Source organism: Conger conger, chromosome 7 (assembly GCF_963514075.1).
Source record: "Conger conger chromosome 7, fConCon1.1, whole genome shotgun sequence".
NCBI lineage: Eukaryota > Metazoa > Chordata > Actinopteri > Anguilliformes > Congridae > Conger > Conger conger.
Genome location: NC_083766.1, coordinates 52,760,309 through 52,782,883, shown reverse-complemented (window position 1 = coordinate 52,782,883; position 22,575 = coordinate 52,760,309). Strand labels below are relative to the sequence as shown.

General features: G+C 43.7%; 4 protein-coding genes across 4 annotated transcripts; all 4 read right to left on the bottom strand.

The window, feature by feature from the left end:
• Window positions 1-989: 989 nt before the first annotated feature.
• Window positions 990-7,944, bottom strand: tmem45b (transmembrane protein 45B). The gene is made up of 6 exons (XM_061250019.1): window positions 7,851-7,944; window positions 4,761-4,965; window positions 4,002-4,208; window positions 3,027-3,211; window positions 2,308-2,450; window positions 990-1,796 (listed from the first exon to the last, which is right to left on the bottom strand). The coding sequence occupies exons 2-6, from the start codon at window positions 4,948-4,950 to the stop codon at window positions 1,679-1,681; spliced, it is 843 nt and encodes a 280-aa protein (XP_061106003.1). The 5' UTR covers window positions 4,951-4,965; window positions 7,851-7,944; the 3' UTR covers window positions 990-1,678.
• Window positions 7,945-10,787: 2,843 nt separating this feature from the next.
• On the bottom strand, window positions 10,788-11,717 carry gng8 (guanine nucleotide binding protein (G protein), gamma 8). Its single transcript, XM_061249941.1, has 2 exons — window positions 11,634-11,717; window positions 10,788-10,916 (listed from the first exon to the last, which is right to left on the bottom strand). The coding sequence occupies exons 1-2, from the start codon at window positions 11,715-11,717 to the stop codon at window positions 10,788-10,790; spliced, it is 213 nt and encodes a 70-aa protein (XP_061105925.1).
• Window positions 11,718-18,943: 7,226 nt separating this feature from the next.
• LOC133132294 (syncollin-like) lies at window positions 18,944-19,342 on the bottom strand. Its single transcript, XM_061247634.1, has one exon. It carries the CDS (start codon window positions 19,340-19,342, stop codon window positions 18,944-18,946), a length of 399 nt encoding a protein of 132 aa, XP_061103618.1.
• Window positions 19,343-20,988: 1,646 nt separating this feature from the next.
• Window positions 20,989-21,384, bottom strand: LOC133132340 (syncollin-like). Its single transcript, XM_061247693.1, has one exon. It carries the CDS (start codon window positions 21,382-21,384, stop codon window positions 20,989-20,991), a length of 396 nt encoding a protein of 131 aa, XP_061103677.1.
• Between the last annotated feature and the right edge of the window lie 1,191 nt (window positions 21,385-22,575).

Genomic DNA, 22,575 nt, shown 5'->3' with positions numbered 1-22,575 from the left:
GAGGCTATAGTCTAAAGCTCCCGCCATAGAGTGCAACTGTGTCAGCTGGTTTTTGTTAAAGTTTTACCTGGGTGTCAGGTTCTCTCGCTGTGTTGGTGACCTTGACCTTGTGACTGAGCTGCAGGCTTCCGCCCTCCTCCCCCTCAGCCCCCAAGACTGTCGACAGATACGCATGCAAATTGTCTGTCTGCGGTGCACCTGCCTGATCTACCAGGGAAACATGCTCCCATTCGCTTGCCTCTATCACAGGCCTCATTGCTGCTACCAACGGCTCCATGTCTTTTACACAATGGGCTTAAAACATTTTTTTCAATTTTGGTTTCCATTTCAACCCTACTTCTCGGTCATTCATCCATCTCTGGACACACCAGCAGGCTTATAGATGTGAGAGTGCAGGTGGCTTCCGTATTTGGGAAAAGTCTTATACACATACTGTAAATATGCAATTTAATTTGATTACATTATAGTATAACAGTGAGGCATCGGATCATGTCAGTCTCATTTCCATATTTGTAAATTCCTCTGGTCCCTGTGGCATTTTGCCCTGTATTCCGGTATCTATTCCATACTGGCGGCACGCCTGAAGTAATTATGTTTCCAAACACAGAATAGTGCAGGCAGTGCTTTCAACAGTAGAAGTAGTAATTTGGTGACACATGATCGTTTTCTGATCCGGGGTGTGTATTCGGACCACAATAGAGGAGCGTGCTATGTGAAAATCCTCATAAAGCTGGGTACAACAGCTGCTGGCGGTAAGCCGCCCTGTCGCGGATTGCCAGTGTTGCGTGGTTGGAGCTGAAACACCGTGGGCCGTGAACTTGGCGAGCTCCTGTTACGTCTCGCATGTCGGAGGCTGCTGCATCATTCATACGGGTGAGAGAACCAGCCCGTCGGGTTGGGGCCAGCTTTCGTAAAAGGTCAAAGCCAGCGAGATGGTCCATTGGGTCCAACCTCTACAGCCGCCCCCTACCAACGGTGCCAGTCAGTGATGCCAGTTTTCAGAATAAGCTGTGCTTATTCTACTTTATTGCAAAGTAAATGCTCTGAAAAATAATTTTAACATTTCATTGAAAGCATGACTTACAGAAAGCATTTAAAAGGTGTGAAATTATGTACAATTCTGAGTGTTCTTTTGTCACACAAGGTAGTGAATACATTATGATATGTGTCTTTAGAGAATAAAAACATTTTCATTTCAGCAGTGCCATTTCACAGTATAAAAACAAGCAAATCAAAGGAAACCAGGGGCTCATTCCAATTGCTTATTTTTCACCTCATTTCACCTAACCCAGAAATCTGTTGAGGTGCGCCATCTTTTAGGAAATTCCAATCTGTTAACTGTTCCTTTTAAGAGCAAGGAAACCTGAGCGCGCATCCTTTTACATAATTTTTTTTTTCCGGAATGTGTGATTTATAAATGATCGACTAGTGGGTCCACCTCTCCCCATCTGCCAGGCGTATGCCACATCTGTAACAGGTGTAGCTTCGAACTGACGTTTGAAGGAGCAAGCACATTCCATTTGTCTAATTCATGTTTTCTCTTCACCTCCCATGATGAGTGTCGCTAGGACAAACAAGGTGAAAATAAGGGGTTGGAAAGAGTCCCAGGGCTCGGTTGAAAGGCACTTCCTGGATTTGAAACCAGACTTGGGTTTCAGGGTGTGCCGTTGAGCCTCGTCTAGTCCTCGTCAGAGTCCTGGAGCAAAGCCTTCTGGGAGCTGGAGTCCGAGGAGCAGGTCTTCCGTAGTCCAATCTCCATGTCCCTGCCCTGCCTCCCTGCACACCTACGTACACAGCTGACGGACCCAGGATGAGGGGAGAGGGCAGAGAGAAGGAACTCAAGTTAGCTTATTACTCTTCACAGGTCCAATGTAGATGGTCATATACAAGAAATGTACTTTGTTTCAATAGCAAATTACAGAGACAATGAAATGTACAGGTAGTGAGGTAAACATTTTTTGACCAAATAAATAATTTGCACTTGCAATTTAACAGCGAATGTTGGCATAGAATCTGAAAGCAGATGGCCCATTTAATGTAGGCTTACACCCCTGGACCTCTTAGGGAAGAGCATGGAATGAGCTCTGGGTGTGCTAAGCGAGCAGCCTGCAAGTGAAAGCCGATGAGATCATTAACAAAGCTGTTGGAGCAAGATCCGTTAAACGGGACTGTCTGTGTTTGGGTAATCGTATCTCCACTGCACTAGGTGCCAGGGAAGACTGAGATCTGGTTCTTGATGTTAGCTGGCGTTTGCTGTGTAACAGAAGCCCTGGCTGCACGTTAGCTGCGCGAGTGGAGGGTACTCACGCGTAAACGAGGCTGTAATTAACACCGACGAGGAGCAGAGCCGTGGCGTAGTGCCAGCAGTAGCACATGGTGATGAACATCATGTTGTCGTGTTGCGTTTCGTCCCACTTCGGCCCGCTGAGCGGATACAGGACAAAACCGATCTGCAAGGATAAAAACGTAACGCTTATCCTACATGATCCCAATGAAGTGTCTCCCTGTGTCTTCCAGGGACATTTTCTGTGCTGCTGTTGGGGGTCGAGGCCAGGGTAAATCTCATGGTGACAAATGCACCATGTAAATACATTTTGATTGATGATGTATCCCTGTATGTCTTTTTTGCTTCGGGGTACCACGAGGGATTTTGGGCCCAACAAAAAGATCTCACATTGAGTCCCTCTTTCCCAGAATAGTAGTAGTAAAATATTACAGAGGGTCCCTGTCAGTCTGGGGCCTTGGACTCAACCTAACCCCCCCAATGGCATCCCTGTTCCTGCATTCGAACCATGAAACTCAAGCGTAACTTACCCTACACAGACCACACAAGAATCACAGCAGATCTAATTCCATTCAAAGTAGACGTTTGATCTTTTAATACCAGCATTTGCACTTTGAGCTCTATTTGACTCAGCACTTACAGTAACTAATCAGCTAACAACGGGGTCCTCTGTACGCTGCCAGGGGTAAAGTCGTCTTGTGGAGTGGAAGAATAGGAAAAAGGGAGGAGGAGGGTGCGGTACCTGGTAGAACCAGCTGCCTTGCAGGATGGCCAGGCTGCTCCTCAGCACCTCCAGCACTGGCTGGTCCCTCAGAAAGACCTCCAGGAAGGTGCTGGCCGCTCCCCCGAACACGGCCACCAGGAGCAGGGAGTGCACGTGTATGTCCAGGGGCGGCCGGCCATGGAGGTGGAAGTAGAACAGGAACCCTGGACAGGAGAGGACCTGTCAACACCTGACCCTTCAACAGAACCCCCTGACCTCTAGATGCACCCAGGGCCCCCTGAGAGAATATTGCTCTGGACCCATCCTACCGGAATTTTAGTGGGCTCGCTCTCCAGCTGTGCCCCCCCCCCCCCAATCTGTGGGCCCCTAGAATTGTCACCACCTTTCACCCCACTAGCCAAAGAACAGGATGTGTGTCTACTTTTCTCCCAGCACCTCTGTCAGGACCATCAACTAAAGCTAAATCTCACAGTTATTATTCTCATAACTTTGTAACGAGTCAACATCTTGTCAGGTATTCTCTCTAGCTATTCTCTCTAGCGCCTCTCTGAGATTTACACTGAACATGCTGCCCTGTCTTTTGACTAAAAAGCGTTTTGGGGCTGGTGGGTGCTTAGCATGCTGAACCCAGTTTGGTTCAGACCCAAATGCTGATACATGCACACAGAGCTCCTCTAACTTCCAAGGATTCATCATTCAAATGCCCATGATCAAAACATTAACTTCAAATACATGGTTAACCAGAGCCGGCTGCTGGCATAAACAGTTTACGCAGTTGTTCAGGGCCACAACTATCCATAGGCTACATATACAAATATAGGTTTTAGATGTTTTTTTAAGACATTGTAATTCTGCCGTGTGGACCCTGCCACTGGTTCATTCATGTTTGGGGACACAAAAGTCCAGGAGGCAGCTACGTGTTTAACCCAGGTCCAGGTGTGCTTGAAGCAGAAGCAGGTACGGTGCTGTGACAGGCCTTTCGGTAATGAGTACCTTCGACAAAGAGGGCCAGGGAGAGGCCGAGGCGGTCGAGGCTGAGCGGGATGGCCGGAGACGAAGCGGAGAGGACGTCTGTGACGCCAGAGATCCCGTAGAAGAGGTACATGGTGCTGTGCTGCCAGTTCATCAGCTTCACCCAGGCATCAGTGGTGTACAGGTGGGCGTGGGGACCATCGGGCACGAACTGCTCAGCCATGATGCCTGTGGAGCGCCAGGGAGCGGCACAGTGGAAACGCCAGCTTCACATACCAGGGTTATGGTAAATGGTAAATGGTTGGCATTTATATAGCACCTTTATCCAAAGCGCTGTACTCATTCACCCATTCATACACACACTCACACACCAACGGCGATTGGCTGCCATGCAAGGCACCGACCAGCTCGTCAGGAGCATTTAGGGGTTAGGTGTCTTGCTCAGGGACACTTCGACACAGCCCGGGCGGAGGATCGAACCGGCAACCCTCCGACTGCCAGACTGCTCTTACTGCCTGAGCCATGTCGCCCAGAGGTTATACCTCTCCACTGCCAGCCTGGCAAAACGTAACACAGTTTCACAGCCTGGCAACAAGTAGTGCAGTTCAGGCCGGTAAAAACCTGCTTGCTTTTCAGAAAGCAACCAATATTTTCTCACCAATCGCACTCAAACAAGAAAAGACTTCAGTGACGCACAATTGAAGATTCTATGCAGTGTCGAAGCTGGCATATCCCTGACAAAAGGCTGCCTCTGTGTCCTGTGCGGATGTAAAAACTCACCCACAAAGGCGAAGAAGATCTTGAGTCCCCCCTCCACAAGGTCTATTCGGTTGAAGAACTGCGGGAGTCTATCTCCCTGTGCAGGCCTACCCCTCCTCCAGTACCGTCGGAGCGGGAACTTCACCGACCACCACAGGCCAAACAGCAGGAAGAAGCTGCCTGGCAGGGCGTGACCCTTGAAGTTGGCCATCTTGCCCCTTTGCCCCTGTCGGAGAGGCCATGCGGTGAGTTCCAGGTGCCACCTCACCTACTTTCTTCTTTACTTTGTGAGACAAAACGTGTCTTGTCTCCATACACTTTTGTCATTAATTTAAGCAACTGGCCAACAGTGTATAGCAGCGGTCTCAAACACCAGTCCTGGAGGGCCACAGCCTCTGCTGTTTCTGTGAATTCCTTTCAATAGGCAGACTTTGGAAACAAGGTAAACAGACTCCTAGGCCAATACATGACTCAAAATAAGCATTTAAGTGCAGAAACCCATCAAGAACCTGCAGTCCCAGACGCCCTCCAGGATTTGAGTTTGAGATCAATGGTGTATAGTGCAGCAGAAATGATAGATAAACAAGTAAGACGTTTAAATTGGTAGCTGAAATTGGTCATTGACAGTGATACTCCTATTCACTCTAAGGTTAACTAACATTGCTTCCAACATTGCCACCCCACCAACCAAGATATAAAACATTAAAATATGCCCTGAACTAGTAATTAAACAGCTTCTGCCAAGCAATGTGTAAAACAACTCAGTTCGCAGGCTGTGCAAATTTAAACTGCTGTTGTGAAACTTGCTTGCCATTGAATATTACTAATTTGTCATTTAGTCAAATAATCTCAATATTCACTCACTGAGCACATCATTAGGTAGACCTGTACACCAGCTTATTATTGCAAATGTTTAGTCAGCCAATGATGTGGCAGCAACTAAATGCATAAAAGCATGCGGACATGGTCAATAGGTTCAGCTGTTTTTCAGACCAAATGTCAGAATGGGGAAAAAATGTGATTTTGTGACTTTGACTGCGGAATGATTGTCTGTGCCTGATAGGGTGGTTTGAATATCTCAGAAACTGCTGATCTCCTGGGATTTTCACGCACAACAGTCTCTAGAGTTTGCAGAGAATGATGCGGGGGGAAAAAACATCCAGTGAGCAGCAATTCTGCAGGCAAAAACGCCTTGTTAATGAGAGAGGTTAGAGGGGTTGGCCAGACTGGTCAAAGCTGACAGGAAGGTGACAGTAACACAAACCACACATTACAACAGTGGTATGCAGAAGAGCAACTCTGAACACACAACATGTCAAACCTCTTAAGTGGATAGGCTACAGCAGCAGAAGACCAATAAGACTAAAAAAATAATAAATAATAATAATAAATACCTAATATAGTGCTCATTGAATGTATAATGTTGAAGGCAGAAAGAATGTGCCTCATGTATGTCAGAAATATTGCACAATGTATTAAAAATTCTAAATTAAAACTTTATATTTATTATTGTGAGACATTAATCACATAAATCATAATATTTGAATTGGTACAAATGCTCCTAATAAAAAATAAAAACAATGTCAAGTTGGTTTTTAATTGGTGCTTTTGCTTTCCAAGAAAAAGCAGTCTATACCTTGCAATTGTCCTGCGATTAAAGATGACATTTGCAATAGAGAATGCAGTAGCACAGATATAATTATTCTTGTAAAATGTACTATTGAACCATGTACTTTAGACGCTTCAGTTGTTCCTGGACTGTGAGGTGAGGCCTATGCTGTGGGTAGAACCACTGTTTGAGGTAGGTTACTGAGTTATAGCAACAGGTGAAAACCACACCTTCGCCACTCCTAAGTCTCTATTATACAAATAACTGCCACTGTTGTCTTCTACACACAGTGATCAATGTGCAGCTTGTAGTAGTCCCTTCGTTTATGAGATAGTTATAAGATCTGCTGCAATGAAGATGTGAAGAATGTATAGTTGATAAATTACGCATATATAAAAGGAATAGATTCATGAAGATTTATGTTTATAAAGCAAATTAAGTGGATCAATAGAGAAATTGTGGAATGTGCTAGCTGTGGTCTTACACACGTAACAATTCATCCTACTGTACAACAGCTGGAGCTAGCTGGTGGCTGGTTGACCAGTTCAGGCCAGCTCCCAGTACGATATAGTTTAGCTGGTTGACCAGTTCAGACCAGCTCCCAGCTTGACATTTGACCAGCTCAAGCTATGTTTTGAAACATCTGGTAGCTAGTGCTGGTTGACCAGCTAATATGCAGCTAGACTAGCTCATGACCAGCTTCAGCTGCTCAATTTTCAAGCTGGTATAGCTGGATTTTACAGCAGGGAAGTATTCTGTCAGGTGTAGTTTACAATGCTGTGTATCTGGGTGTGTTAATAGACATGAGTCCAAAGGAACCTGTCGGTTCAGAAACATTGTTGGAGGTTCCCTCCCGCATTCTAATATACCCATCTTGCAAAGTGTGTAGATGTAAATCCCTTACAGATTCAAAATGTAAACATGGAGTCAATATAAATTATTTTGACAACGGCATAAGCCATATGGAGCAGGCTGTGTTTACTCGCCATTTGAATGCCACGTTTATTACCCGCAGAACAAGTTTTTCTTGACCGGACCTATATCGAATGGTGTAGGTAGGTTACCATACCCCGTACATCGCATTTTGTGATTCCCGTGTTGCTGGAATTTAGTCACCATCATTTAATAGTGTCATTTACAGCGGTGTGCAGCAGTTTAAATTTTACACGATCGGAAAGTGTGTCTGCCAGGTCAGGCGCCTATGATAGCAATAAACTCCAAAAATCTGATAACACATTTAATTGGAAACTGAAAATGTGCATTTTATTTGGTAAATAGACATGTAACCCACGCATATCTACGGTCTTTCAGAAGACGTTGCACCATTCTTTCTCGGCCTCTTCGGTTAATTAACATATTTTAAAATAGATATACAATTCTGTATACAATATACATTTCAATATCAAGATATTCTATAGAGTTAAGTGAATGCTATTTCCGTCTGAAAGACAAATCCAATCATTTAAAATGAAAAATGTGAAAAGTTAAGTAGCGTCGCATACCTTTTTATCGAGTTATATAGCCCAGTCTGCACAGTGCTGTCTAGTCCGTAATTCCCGTTACGCATACAGTGACCTTCTCTACCTGTCTTTTTTTGTGAGCACCTGTGCGTCTGCACGGATAGCGCCTACCTGATGACTCCGCCTTTACCTGCATGACTCACCCCTGATCCGTGTTCTCTGCAGTAATAGGCTGCCTGCAATGAACCATCTAATTTTCATTGACGTCCTTCAGGTATCATGACCCGCTTGCGTAACTATCTGATGGGTTGTGAAAATGAGTTTTTTATGATGATGATGATGATGATGATGATGATAATGACTTCTTCTTCTTCTTCTTCTTCTTCTTATATTTTTCTTCTTATTATTATTATTATTATTATTATTATTAGCAGCAGCTGTATTAGTGGTAGAAGTAGTAGTAGTAGTTGTAGTAGTAGTATGTATGTGTTGTTTTTGTTCTGCTTTTTGGTGTTTTGATTTTGAGCTTTTTAATGTAATAACTTTATTGTAATAATTTGCTTAATAATAATAATAATTGTTGGAAAACATGGGAGGCAAGTCCGCTACAGCCAACCCCCCTGAAGCATCTCACTTTGTTGGTCAATCTACAGCTCTGTCTAGCCCCCCAATCCTGTGAAATGTATCTCTTTGATCAGTACCTCTCTGTTATATCCTCTACCCCCTCCCTCAGCCCCTTTCCCCACACATTGTTTTACCCCCCAGCAGATCTAATCACCCCCCTCCCCACTCCTGGGATGTGTTTCAACCTGTTTTAATCACTAGTTCCTCTACTATATTAAACTACCTATTTGAAACAAAGACGTACCTGCATTTATTTTCAATTCAATACTGAGTACACTTTTTCAAATTTCTTAACACAGTTCTCATTACCAGCACACAGCAAAATGCACTAAGACTACCAAAACACAATTAATTCTACCATAACACTGGCTAAAGGTATCACCCAACAAGATCACTTTGTCACTCATAACAGAATGACCTAAAACACTAACAAGAGGTGGCATTGCTTTCTCACCCAAAGATTCCAGTACAACAACGGTACTTTGTATGCGATGTAATACATTATATTTTAAAGGAAATAATCAATAATGCAGCAATATTCCTCAATATGCTGTATTTCTGCCATATATGTTGCATATGCAGTAGTACTCTAATTCCAAAATGCCAACACAAAATGGAAACACAAAATACACAAAATGAAACAGCAATTCCAATACCGTACAAACACACACACACACATACTGTATATATAGAATATGTATTCAATGATACATATGTATATCAATGCTAGTCAACCTGGTCCTCTGGATTGGGCTACGCGTTCTCAGCTATATTACACCTTGCCATCCATCTGGGAAAAAACCTCTTTGAATGCCAGATCCATCCCTGGCAATCTCCTGCAGATATGTCCTGGCATGGAGCGTTCATTGCCTTCAGGTGGGACATCTGATCATGTGGACGGTGGTCATACATGTACCTTCCACCTCCATGGGGAAAATAATTCCTCTTTTGGGTTAAGGAATGGCGTAAGGTGGGAGGAAAAGTGACTTCATCCTTTGACAGGGTTCAAACCACCCTGTGAGGACACGGACATGGTGAAATACAACATTGTCCCAAATGTTTCAGTCTATCGGAGGATGTTGCTGCACACATTGTTACAGTATGTTAGCTCCCCTCTGACCAAGAAAATCCACTATTACTCTTTGTCCAATGATAAGGTAAGATGTATAGACATTTTACCTGGGCCTATTGGTACCTGTTTCTTTACATGCTCTCTCCAAGGGGACGGTATGCAACTGCTGCATCAAGACTTTATATTTCCTTGACTCGAGTACCTCCGGGTACTCCGGTTTCCTCCCACAGTCCAAAGACATGCAGGTTAGGCTGATTGGAGAGTCTAAATTGCCCGTAGGTATGAGTGTGTGAGTGAATGGTGTGTGTGCCCTGCGATGGACTGGCGACCTGTCCAGGGTGTATTCCTGCCTTTCGCCCAATGTATGCTGGGATAGGCTCCAGCCCCCCTGCGACCCTGTTCAGGATAAGCGGGTTAAGATAATGGATGGATGGATGGATAGTAATGGCTGTCAAACTTACATTTTGGACATTCGCAAATATACTGCCAGGTTTAACAGTTTTGAAAACAGAATGTTAGCATGTGCAAAATGTGCTGTAGATAAACACAGTTTTACTGGTGGTTGTGTTTAAGTGATGTTGTCGTTGAATGCCTTTTGTGTGAAAGCAATGAAAAATGGTTCACAGTTTAGTCCACATAGGCTGCTGTTGTGCTACCTGCACTAAAGGTTTTGAAAACACATACTCAGTATTGCGACATGGGTATAATCAATTGTAAAAAACTCATTCTTAAAATGAGTAGGCCTCTGTTCGGCAGCAAATTGATTGGGTTTGTTTGCTAAAGTTAATATGTAATCCCAGGTAAGTATGAGGAAGGGCTAGGCAGCCTTTTAGCACTGGACTACAATAACTTTGCCCCAAATGTGCAATAATGTGTCTTATTGCAGTCTTTCAGTCATCTACTATACACTTTTATTCTATGCACATTTGGATTTGATTGACAACATTTACAGTCACAATCATACATTCATTTCATTCATTGACATCTTCAATTGTGGTATGAAAATGAACCCATATCGGTGATCCTGTATAATTTACATTGAAGCTACTGGCTTTGACACAGTGTAACATTTATTTGATTTCCAGGTGTTTATTTACAGATTAATATGGGTTCCTAGGCTCCCAAGCAAACAATAAATACAAAGCCAACAGATGTTTATTTACAGGATACTAATAGGTTACTAGGTTACTGAGCAAACAGTAAATGCAAAGAAAGCAGTGCTCTCAGGGACTAAAAAAAAAGAAAATAGTTAAATCTGTCTTGTATTATGAATGATTCCATGGTTAAAGTATGACGCAGAAGAGCCTCTTCTCCCGGAAAGGGTTTTCGGAAGAGGGCATGGGCGTTACGAGGGGGTCCTCCTTAGCATGGGACTCACAGTACGCCAAGAGCTCTGCTGCTGCTTTAGACACCTGGAGGGAGGGAAAGAGAGTGACAGAGAGAGAGGGAGGGATGGAGAGAGAGGGGAGAGTGAGGCGAGGAGCAAGGAAGAGAAAGAGGGAGGGAGGGTGGGGAGAAAGAGAGAGAGAGGGAGAGAGAACTAATTCAAGTGGAATGGGAGGAGAGTGTATACACAGTGTGGTCCGTAGGTTTGTTTTTAAAGGATATGTAATCTATGTAATGTAATAATTTAAACAAATTGTAAAATAAGCTCTAAACTCCCCCCCCCTCCATCTCTGTAACCCTGTGCACTGCCTGAGACCACTGTCTCTAGTTTCAGTTAACCCTCTATGGTACACACTATGAAATAGCACTTAATGCAAAATGTCCCTTTGAGGCCATTGCGGTATCTATACCTAGCAATTTTTTTCATGAATGTCAAGCTTGTCTGCTTGAAAGCTTGCCACTGTGTCTGTTATTTCCTCTGCTTACCCAAAGGTTTGATCAAATGACCAAACATTGTAGCTTTACTCGACAAAGGAAAAGTAATGTGATAATTAAAAAAAGAAGTGTGATTGGTGAGATGTTTCTAACTTGTATAATCTACTGTTTTTTTGTCCCCCAGAGGGTTAACATCTGTCTCTATCTTAGCTTAGATTTGCCCACAAAATAATTCACCTTCCAAACTGTTTATGGGAAAACACTACCAGTTGTGGAATAATGTGTGAGGGATGTGGGCCATAACTGACCATCATCCTGTCGATGTTGACCTCCAGTTTCAGCTGCTCCACAGCCTTCCGAGCATCTGCGATCTTGGCCATGTTGTTGGACATCTTTGCTGCCTCTCACACCCTGGTTACACTCTGAAAAAAGACAACACAGCTTTGTCTGCAATCCTTTTATCAGGATTATTGCCCCAAAACGTCAAACTACAGTTGAAGCTTCTGATTCTAAAGTGATTCTGAAAACATAACAGTTTTACTTTATTTATTTTTTTCAGTTTCCGAACAAAAAAGTTTGGGTTGTGAGTGACCAAGTACAATACTGTGTCAATGGAGGTTCTGTATTATAATGTAACACCACAACCAATTTGAAAAGTAGTCTGGTTTTGTGTTTTCATATTTTTTCTAAATTCTAAGTGAATGTTCCAGTACTCACTTGCTTTCAGTTACCAGTAGTGATTGCTACATCAGCATTAGAATGTTCAGTTAAGAAAATTCTCAAGATATATTTCTGATCTTACACCTTAAAAATGTAGGTTTCATTGAAACTTTGAGACAGACACCCTGCTAGACCACCCAAGTCAAATGTAAAATCTCACAAGCTACTAGCTAGTCTAGGGACCAATTCATAAGAAAATATTGGGGGTGACGTGTTTTCCCCCAACCCTACGCGTAATGCATATGAATGAGCTACACGGCTGGGTATCAAATCTGGCCCATACCAGTGCAGGATGATGCAGTACTGACTCTAACATCGTCCGTTTCATAGCGCTACAGCACCCCCTGCAGGCCAGTTGAGCACCTGTAAGTCCCTCAGTGAAGCTGCACGTGAAGTGTCTTCATCTGAGGTGTCTGTGGGCGTCTGACTGCCTGCACTCTCAGAAATAAAGTGACAATGGTGGCACATTTTTGTCCTTCAAGGATCAAATTTCCATACTATACCCTGAAAGTACAGTAATTTGGGTCCAAATGAGTACATTTTCCAGGCAAACAAATACACATTAGTGATATATTGTTGACCAAGGGTACAATTATATGCACCTATAGGCTTCAGTCCCAGAAACAAGTATTTTTTGGTACTTTATTTCTGAGAGTGTCACATGCTTTGGGGGAGAGCACACACCTACACCCTCCTGAATTGATAGAAGAAATCTGTGACTGCACACGCCAAACTTGGGGAAAAAAGGGGCAAAGAAAGAAGGTTGTAAAGAAGAAGAAATTGGATGGGTAGAATCCCTTTCTTAGCATTGGGGTGTTGATGTTGATGTGTGATCAGGTTTGTGTCATCAGAAAGCTGAGCAACGTGGCCATGTGTGTGTGTGTGTCCGTGTTTGAGTATGTGTGTGTGAGTGCGTGCGTGCATGTGTGTGTGTGCCTATTTGTATGTTTTGTATGTGTGTGTGGGGTGTGTGCATGCATATGTGCTTAGGCGTGTTTGCATTTGTGTGTGTGTATGTGTATGTGCATGTGAGTGAGAAAGAGAAAGAGAGGAAGGGGGGAGAGAGAGAGAGGGAGAAAGGTAGGTGTGTGGGTGTGTGTGTGTGTGTGGGAGAGAGGGGGGGATGGAGAGAGGGAGAAAGGAAGGTGTGTGGGTGTGTGTGAGAGAGAGAGAAAGAGAGAGGGGGTGAGGAGGGAGGGAGAGAGAGAGAAAGAGAGAGGGAGAAAGGTAGGAGTGTGGGTGTGTGTGCATGAGAGAGAGAGGGAGGGAGGGAGAGAGAGGGAGAGAGAAAGAGAGAGGGAGAAAGGTAGGAGTGTGGGTGTGTGTGAGAGAGAGAGGGAGAGAGAAAGAGAGAGGGAGAGAGAGGGAGAAAGGTAGGAGTGTAGGTATATGTGTGTGAGAGAGAGAGAAAGAGAGAGGGAGAGAGAGGGAGTGAGAAAGAGAGAGGGAGAAAGGTAGGAGTGTGGGTGTGTGTGCATGAGAAAGAGAGAGGGAGAAAGGTAGGAGTGTGGGTGTGTGTGCGTGAGAGAGAGAAAGAGCGAGGGAGTGAGAAAGAGAGAGGGAGAAAGGTCGGAGTGTGGGTGTGTGTGCGTGAGAGAGAGAGAAAGAGAGAGTGAGAGAGAGGGAGTGAGAAAGAGAGAGGGAGTGAGAAAGAGAGAGGGAGAAAGGTAGGAGTGTGGGTGTGTGTGCGTGAGAGAGAGAGAAAGAGAGAGGGAGAGAGAAAGAGAGAGGGAGTGAGAAAGAGAGAGGGAGAAAGGTAGGAGTGTGGGTGTTGGTCTCAGCTGGCTCCACTATACACCGTGCCCCTCTCTGGGGCAGAAGAGCATGTAGGAGCATGCCAGCAGGACGGTCTCTCGGGTGAGCAGGGCTAATCTGTAACACAAACACCTCGCCTCACTGCAACAGTACACCCCAGCATCCACCTGTCACCCATCACGCCGCACAGCTCTGCTCATTTGCCCGGGGAATTCGTCCACGTGGCCGGAGAACAAGTGGCCAGGAGCGTTACAGAAATCTCATTCTCCAGAGCTACATTTTCTATTTTCTATATTCCATTACAACTGCATTATGCTTCCGTGATGTGGATTAGCATCTTTTGCTACACAGCGTGGTCTGGAAGGCCGGAGCAAAGGTGCCAAAGACAGGCTCTCAAACTGGTCATGCCTTGCTGCATTTCTTGTCTAGAATAGGGTTACGGCGTTGTAGTAATCCTTGATTTTGTGTCCACAGCTGGGTTCCCTCCTCTCAATAAGCCTCCTTCCTCTTTTGGCTCTGACTGTGCAGCCTATAACAGTCCTTAACTTTAATTGCACACGGACCTCCTGTGTGCCATTAATTAACCATGATCATACATAATTACAGCCATTTTTCAATTAATTAATTACAGCTCCGTTAACGTCCTGAATTGAAATCCCATTGGACATTTTCCTTTCCTATGCAGTGTAACCGGTCACCTCTATGTATATTTAGCACTTTTATTACTTTTATTATACTTTTATTTCGTTTTATTCTGACACGCAGGGTACAAACAGTAGTCTGCTGGTGCGGTTCTCTAGCCTCTGCTCTCCCAGTTGAAAGAATATTGTCACAGGGAGGAGTGGGTCTCCTGTGGGTTAGCAGAGGGAGGCTAATGATGGCATCTCCCCACAGGAGGGTCACAGCAGGGTGAGGCAGTGGAAGGCGGGGGGGTTCTTGGGTCTGTCTATATCTCAGGGAGGGTGTGAGGAGAGTTCTGTCTGTATTCTACTGCCCCTCATCCTTCATATTGGTCTGACCTCTCGAACGACTGTGCATACAGACCACTGCAAAACAAATTCTGTATTAATAAGTGTTTTAGTCTTATGAGCCATATGAGACTCTCTCTCTCAAGTAAAGAATATTAGCTTGTTTTACGATACTGTTTGACACATGGAATTTTCTTACCCCATTGGCCACTCTTGAAACAAGCCAAACTGTCTCACCTAATTGGGAATATTTTTGTCTTATTTAACAAAAATTGTCATTTGAGCAAGATTTAAAGTAAAAATATAAGACAAAAATATTTCAGATGAACTTGCTTTTTTGTTTTTGCAGTGAAAAGCCGCAGGTCAAATGGGAAGAGCAGCGTGATCGCTGTTTTTTGTGGTATCATACTGCCTCAGGACTGACCAGTCAGTTTATAAAAAAAGAGCTGAAATATTTCTTAGAAACATTTAAGGGCATTGAATCTGCTTCCACCTGGCTGCCTATTGACACTATTTTCAACACAAAGTTTACCACTGATGAAATCACTAATTCCACATATTCACTGAGTCAAGGAGTAAACATATAATTGTTTTAGCTAATTGCGATGCACATTTCATTACCCTGCTTATGATAATCAAAACAGACTGATACGCATAACTGACACTCACAAGGTTCCGACGAGTCCTCATCTCAATGCAAAGTGGCCCAAAGGTAGCCCGGCGCAGAGGCGTTTGCGAGTCACTGAGAGTGGATCACTCACCCCGGAGTAGAGGTGTCCTGCGGTCTGCCTGGTGGTCCTGAGGATGGAGGTGGGGAGCTGACGTCTGCACTCTCCGCTCCTGCGCTTCACTGGCCCTGAGCCCCCGATGGAGACGCAGGTAGAGAACAGGGAGGGCGGGGGAGCGGACAGGGGCGGGGGCGGGACTGGAAAGGTCGCCTCCTCTTCTCAATTAGTGGAGGAGCTGCTCCTGCCCCCCCCCCCCCAGTTTGGAAGCTTCCTTCAGTGGCGTGGAAATGCAAGCTTCTCCCATGGAGTGCATCACCCAGGCCCTGAACAAACCATTATGGGAATAATCTGCTGTGTACCAACAGAGTTGCCGCTTGTGCTTAATTCAACTTTCATTTAATAGACAAGAGCAACTGTCATGTTGTTCATGAGGCTTAGAGTGTCCACACTGCAAAAAGTTCTGTCTTATCAAATGTTTTAGTCTTGTCATGAGACTTCAAATCTTTTTTCTCTCTCTTCTCAAGTAGAAAATATTAGCTTGTTTTAAAGGTACAATATGTAAGATTTTTGTGTTAAAATATTGTTACAAGACCATTGTAAATCATTGAAAAAGGCTCACTGCCTATGTTTATAGTCCTTAGATTCTGGTTTCAAAATATACAGTTGATGCAACCTTCTCGGGACCAAAACATTGTATAGCTGTACAATAATTCAAGCTCATTGGTTGAAAATTAGTTCTAATTGCCACAGCCAATGGCGCTGGGGTTCACAGAGAAGGGGGAGGGATAAATAGTGTGGTGGTTTCAGGGTGTTTGTTGCTGCAATTCCTCTTTTGAGCTTTAGAAGTCCGAAAATACCTACTGTACCTTTAAGTTACATTTTGCTTGTCATGTGAAGGTCCTACCCCATTGGCAAATCTTGAAATTAGGAATTTGGAGCCACAGTACCATGATGACACTGACATGAGGTAGGTAAGGCCAACATGGCTGCTTATTTCACTCAAGGTAAAAATTGATATTTTACGTCTTTCATCAAAGCAACCAATGCACCAGTGCCTCTACCTCTATATCAGACTTCTAATTTGGAATTTTAAATAGTTTAACTTGATATTTATATGCCAGTAAAATGTAAAATATTCCTGCAGATCTATCACAGTTTTCAACAAAAACCATTATGAATGCAAAACTGTACATTAAAATGAAAAAAAAAATTTTTTTTAAATATTGTTCAGAATTGGTTATTAAAATATACCTACAGTGATGTCAGAAATGAATTAGAGCTTCTTTATTTATAGGGTTTTACATACAGTATTGGGACATATCTCATGCAGTCATCACCAAGTCATGTCTAACAGTAGATAAATCTGACTCATATCACACAAATTTGCCTCTGTTATTATTCATTAAATTGAAACTATGCCATGCCAACATGCAGAACCCAATGTGTGTAAAAGGTGCAACCTGACTGCTTCCATATCAGGTAATTATAGAAAGGTGTTACTCACCTGCACAGAATTCATCATCAGGAAGTACTACCCTACATATGAAGGCAGAGACTTTGACCGTTTGGTCTGGAGCATTCAGGTTTCTGTTAACACATCAACTTTCATTTTGAGAAATTACAGGACATAAATGATTTTATGTGAAATGGTACAAGATGTTTTTGCACTGTAAAATTTGACAATGACTTTAAGGTCAACAGATAGAGATTACCCATCAAATGTATTGTAGATAATGATAGATGGTGTTTTTAAAAAAAGGAGGTTTCTGGGGAAAAGCCTTGAAATTTTATATGAGAATCAACTGAAGATTGAGCATTTTGAGAAATATTTTGGGGGTAATAAAATATCAGGCATCTGGGCACACTACACACTGATAGCACCTCCATGTGATAGAAGCCATCCATTCAGCGAAACGTATGTCTCTCTCTCTGACATATACACCCTGCTCTCCCACCGTGTTCTCGCTCCCCCCTCTCTCCCCTTCTCTCCCCCTCTCTCTCCTTCTCTCCCTCTCTCTCTCTCTCTCTCTCTCTCTCTCTGTCTCTCCCTCTCCTTCTCTCCCTCTCTCGCTCATCCCCCCCAGTCCTCCCAATCACAAGCTTTAAGTTCAGGGTCTGCAGGGGGCAGGGAGGGTGCTCGCGGGTGGCTTAATGCCAAGCGCCTCATTAGTCGATGCTGCTGGCTGTTTATTGGTCCAAAGGCACAGCGGGGAGGGGAGACAGACAGACGAATGATATCGCCATTATCTTACAGGACAACCTCATCTCTGTCACTCACACCCGGAAGACTGCGTCTGTACGGGGTCCCCACAATAAAAGCCCAGACATTCAATATTAAACGGTAATTACGTGTTGTTTATGATTACTTTATGTCACTTGTTGAATGTGCTTGAGGAATTACAAGCTTTATCATTAAATACTTCCTTCAGAAATGTTTTGTATTGCGGGAGGGGGGACACACCATATTTGACCAGTTAACTTAACTGAGAATGACATGAACCTGAAAGTGAGAATGACATGAGCATGGACATCTTGAAATAATCGCTTTAAAGATTATAAACCTGAAACGAGCCTTCTGATAATAGCCTATATTCCACATTGACGGAAATGGTCTTCACGCAGTCATGTGACATGGTCCTGTCTGGCAGTATGCATACACGCTTACTGCAGATTGCGTCGTTTAAGCCGGAAGGAAAATCCAAGTAGATCAGATGGAAATTTTAACAGGTGACAACTGCGAAACGAGGAATCTCTGTAGACACAGAGCAGAAAGGGGCGTGGCCAGATCTGGGCTTGGTGCTTAAAATTTTAATGAAAGTGTTTTAATTAAAACTGGATTTGTTTCCTCATTCTGATACCAGTTCCTAACAGTATTTAATTTTATTGCTGTATCATATTAATGTTCATACACAACAATCTATTTGAAGTCTTTGCTCAAAGTAATACATCTTCGAGGTATCACATACTGTATCAAAGTATAGCATTCACAGTGGACTAACCCAATTGAAGAACTTAATAATTGCCTTTGGGTAGGTTATACAGAACAGAAACGCTCTGACATTCTTCAATAATTAATCGTGTATGATGTAGTAATATAGGGCTGAATAGCGGCCATAAACGGATTTCTTACAGCGGGTGCCAGACGTATGTTGGTACTGTAAACCTGAATTTCAGTAGTCTGCACCCAAAACATTTCATGAAAAATAGCGCATTGTTCAAGTTTATAAAAAACGGACATAAAACACGCAACTGTATTTTCATCAGCAATAATCTACTTAATGAAGTTTTATTTAACCAGACGTTCAGTTTCCAGACATGAAAGATTTGCCATTTCCATCACACAGCGTGCTTTTGTCACATACTCATTTATTTAATTCTTCACGCAAATCACGAGTATCCTCTTCGTTCTGGACGTTTCTTCCATCGGTGCGCTGAGTCTGGCAGAAGCTAGCACTCGCAAAAAAACGCGGAGATCTGGTTATCCCAGTTTCTTAACAGCCCCATGCGTACGTCCCTCAGTCGGTGCTGGACCCCCGCCCGGAATTTCCGCCGTTTCCCTTCCTTCTTCGTACGCGACCAAACTGTGAGACTGCAGAACCGGGACACCACCATGGAGGAAATGCGGTCGTTCCAACTGCGCGGAAGCATCGGGTAGTCGTCTTGGGGATAGATGTTCATCTGCTCGCCCACACAGCTCAGAGTACTGTTCTCGTGGCTGTCTGTGAACATGCGAGCGCATAGCTTCGTGCCTTGGGGGTCTTTTAAGGAGCCTGGGTTGGGGCATTGACTTCTGAGGCCCGGGAGGCGGAGCGCGCACAGAAGCACCACAGCGATCAACGCCCTCATTTTGATCTTGTTTGTGTGAACACTCAATGCCCCCGAAATCTGCCTTAAAAGCAGTATATATACGCGATTAAAACGATACTGGCGATTTTGTATGGGAGTTAGACACCTGCTTGGCATACAATCAAGGTTTCTACAGTCTACTAAAAAGGAGTGTGTTAAATTTACTTAGTAGGCTAATGTTTGTTTTGCATCCAAATAAATCAAACACGACAACACCATTAATGTGTTGCAGAAGCTTGCAGATTTCTTTTAGGAGCCCTTTCTCAATGTAGTTGTTAAATAATGTCATACGGCACACGCTATGGGCCTGTGTCTGACATGCATTGAGGACAACATAAACATGTGTTGAATTATTATTGTTTGGCAATCCCTGCCCTGTGGCAGGCAGTTAATAGCAGACACTTTTGCTTTTAGCTGAAATTTTAAAGTCTCGAAGTCTCTGGCCCTCAAATCCAAATAAAGACCGAGTTTTGTTGTTGTTATTAAGGGAGGTCAGACTGGTCAAAGATGACAGGAAGGTGACAGTAATGCAAATAACCACACATTACAAGAGTGGTATGCAGAAGAGCATCTCTGAACACACAAGGCATCAAACCTCTAAGTGGATAGGCTACAGCAGCACAAGACTTGAGAAGAATAAGCCTAATAAATACCTAATAAATTGCTCACTGAGTGTATGTAGGCACACATAGCAATAAGCCTTAAGAATGAGTAACACAGCTGGTAGGTGGTCATATCACATGTGGCCAATGCACTCAGTTGTCTAATCACAGTTAAATTCCATAAAAATGCTCATTCATAAATTGGCATAGAGTCGTTAATACATCTGGCATCTTTACATCTGGTTAATACATCTTTGAAGCCTATGGGCGTTGTTCATGAAATTTCTTATCAATCTTTTAAGGCGTGCTTCCACGTTCAAGTCTGGCGAATACAATGGTGACTGCAGTGTCTGAAAATACTGCAGAGAGGTTTTTTTTTACAGCACGGGGAAGACATAACCGTGTCTGTAAAAACTGAACTAAATTACTGGAGGCTTTCACGCGGCAGACATCAGTCGAGCCACTGCAGCCTAGCAGCAGGCCTGGCTTCACAGGGAAACGTGTTAATGATGCCATTGGCAATCATGAATAATTAATCACTCGCCTGGGACTGCTGCTGAACACATAAAATAGAAAGATACCCGCTGCGGTCGTGTTAATTACCATTTACGGTGCGCTAGAGGAACTACCTATGGGTTAATTGCTGTGGCGAAATCCTGTGGTTCATTGAGATTCTTACAGTCTGTTATAATTGTGTATATCTTTTGAAATTAAGATAAACTGCACAGGGCATTTGAGTATCCAACCCAAAGTGGTACAATCAACTATTTCTCAGATGTTCAAGCATTCAGCAACCCAGTATTTAATAAGCCCGTGCCCTGCTTTTCGGTTCAATCATATTTTTCTTCTTAATATAATTTACAGGCCCCAACATGACTACATTAAGACTATGGTGACAAATGAAGAAAGCCGTTCAAATGGATTAGTGCGTTAAATTTTAATGTAACTCTCCAGCACACGACGACGAGATGGAAGCAAGGTGTCCTGCAAGGACGCAAGGTGTCTCTTTCCAGCGTATCCTCGTCTCGTGCAACCCCTCGACTGTTAGCACTCGCAGTAGTATGCAGAGATGTCATTGTCCCAATCGCTGAGCAGACCCTGACCGACGTCTTTCAGGCGGTACTGTATGCCCGAAGTAAATTTGCGCCTGTTCCCCTCCTTCCTACTACGTTCCCACACGGTGAGACTGCAGAACTTAGACACGACCAGTGAGGAGATTCGGTTGCTCCAGCCTTTCGGCATAAAAGGGTAGTCGTCGCCGGCGTAAGTGTCAAGGTAGTCTCCTTTACAACTCTGCTCATAGTAGTAGTGGCTGTCTTCGAACATGCGAGCGCACACTTTTGTGCCAGCAGCATCCGTCAAGAATCCCGGGTCAGGACATTGAGCGTGAAGGTCCGCGATGGACAGCGCGAATACGAGCAAAGCAGCGACCACCTTCATGTTTGCGCAAACGTTCCTGCGTGTGGACGTCTTCGGTGGATGCTCTCACTTAAATATTCCCCTCAGCCCAGGATAAAGAAAGCCTGCGGTTGTTATGTATGTTGTCAAACGATATACGTCCGCTGATAACTTTGACCTTATGTTCTTATAGCAGGTGGGCCCTTCACTGAGTTTTCACATCTTACAGGGCCATACGTAACGAACTATGAATGTAAATAATACAGTTACGTAACAAATAGCGGTCAGGTGATACAGTTCACACAGTTGTAACGTACAACCCCTTTACTAAAGATCATTTTGTGTTGATACAACTACTACTACTAATAATAATCTTGCATCTGCCTTGTTGCGCCGCAGTACATGATCGCGAATAGGCTTATCTACTACAATCTACTCGGGTAATCTGTAGCTGTATTGCACTATGCAAGCATACTACGTTTAAGAAAATAATAAATATTTATGATTAACATTTTATTTAATGTATTATGTTCCCAGAGATTTCGCAGACATTTTTTTTGTCGCAACGTTTCCTTAGTTTGGTGACCCCCCAGGTGGATGGTGCCCTATGCAACTGGCCTAGAACCGATTCTGTGTAGTTTTATGAAAGTTTGGATGGAATGAGTGCTGCAGCTATTACCAGTCAGATACAATCTAAACCATTAGTAGGCCTCTGTGGGCCAATGAGCGGGGAGCACCCCATAGCAGGTGTTATTGCACCTGTATTATATACTCCGTATTTATATACTCAGAAGGAAACCCACATGGACAGGAGGAGAACATACAAACTCCACTTGTAATGAATGTAAGAGGATCTAAAGCATTTTTGGTCTTTAAATCAGATTCAAAATGTTCTTTTCCAGCCTGCCTATGCTTGTATACTTGAATTGAGTCAGGGGATTCTTAAGCTCTGGCCTTAAAACTACTCTAGTCAATAGGCTGCTTTTACAGAAACAGGGATTGATTTATTGATTGATTGATCAATCAATCAATCAAGTCTGCTGACCCATGTTTGGTCCTGAAATCCAAAGAGAGCCTAGCCTCCTATTCTATTGTCATAGAATAGGACACACTACAGGCCTGAGAGTGAGGTATGTCTGTTTGCTGGGCTACAGAAGCAACACATTACAGGCCTGAGAGTGAGGTATGTCTGTTTGCTGGGCTACAGAAGCAACACATTACAGGCCTGAGAGT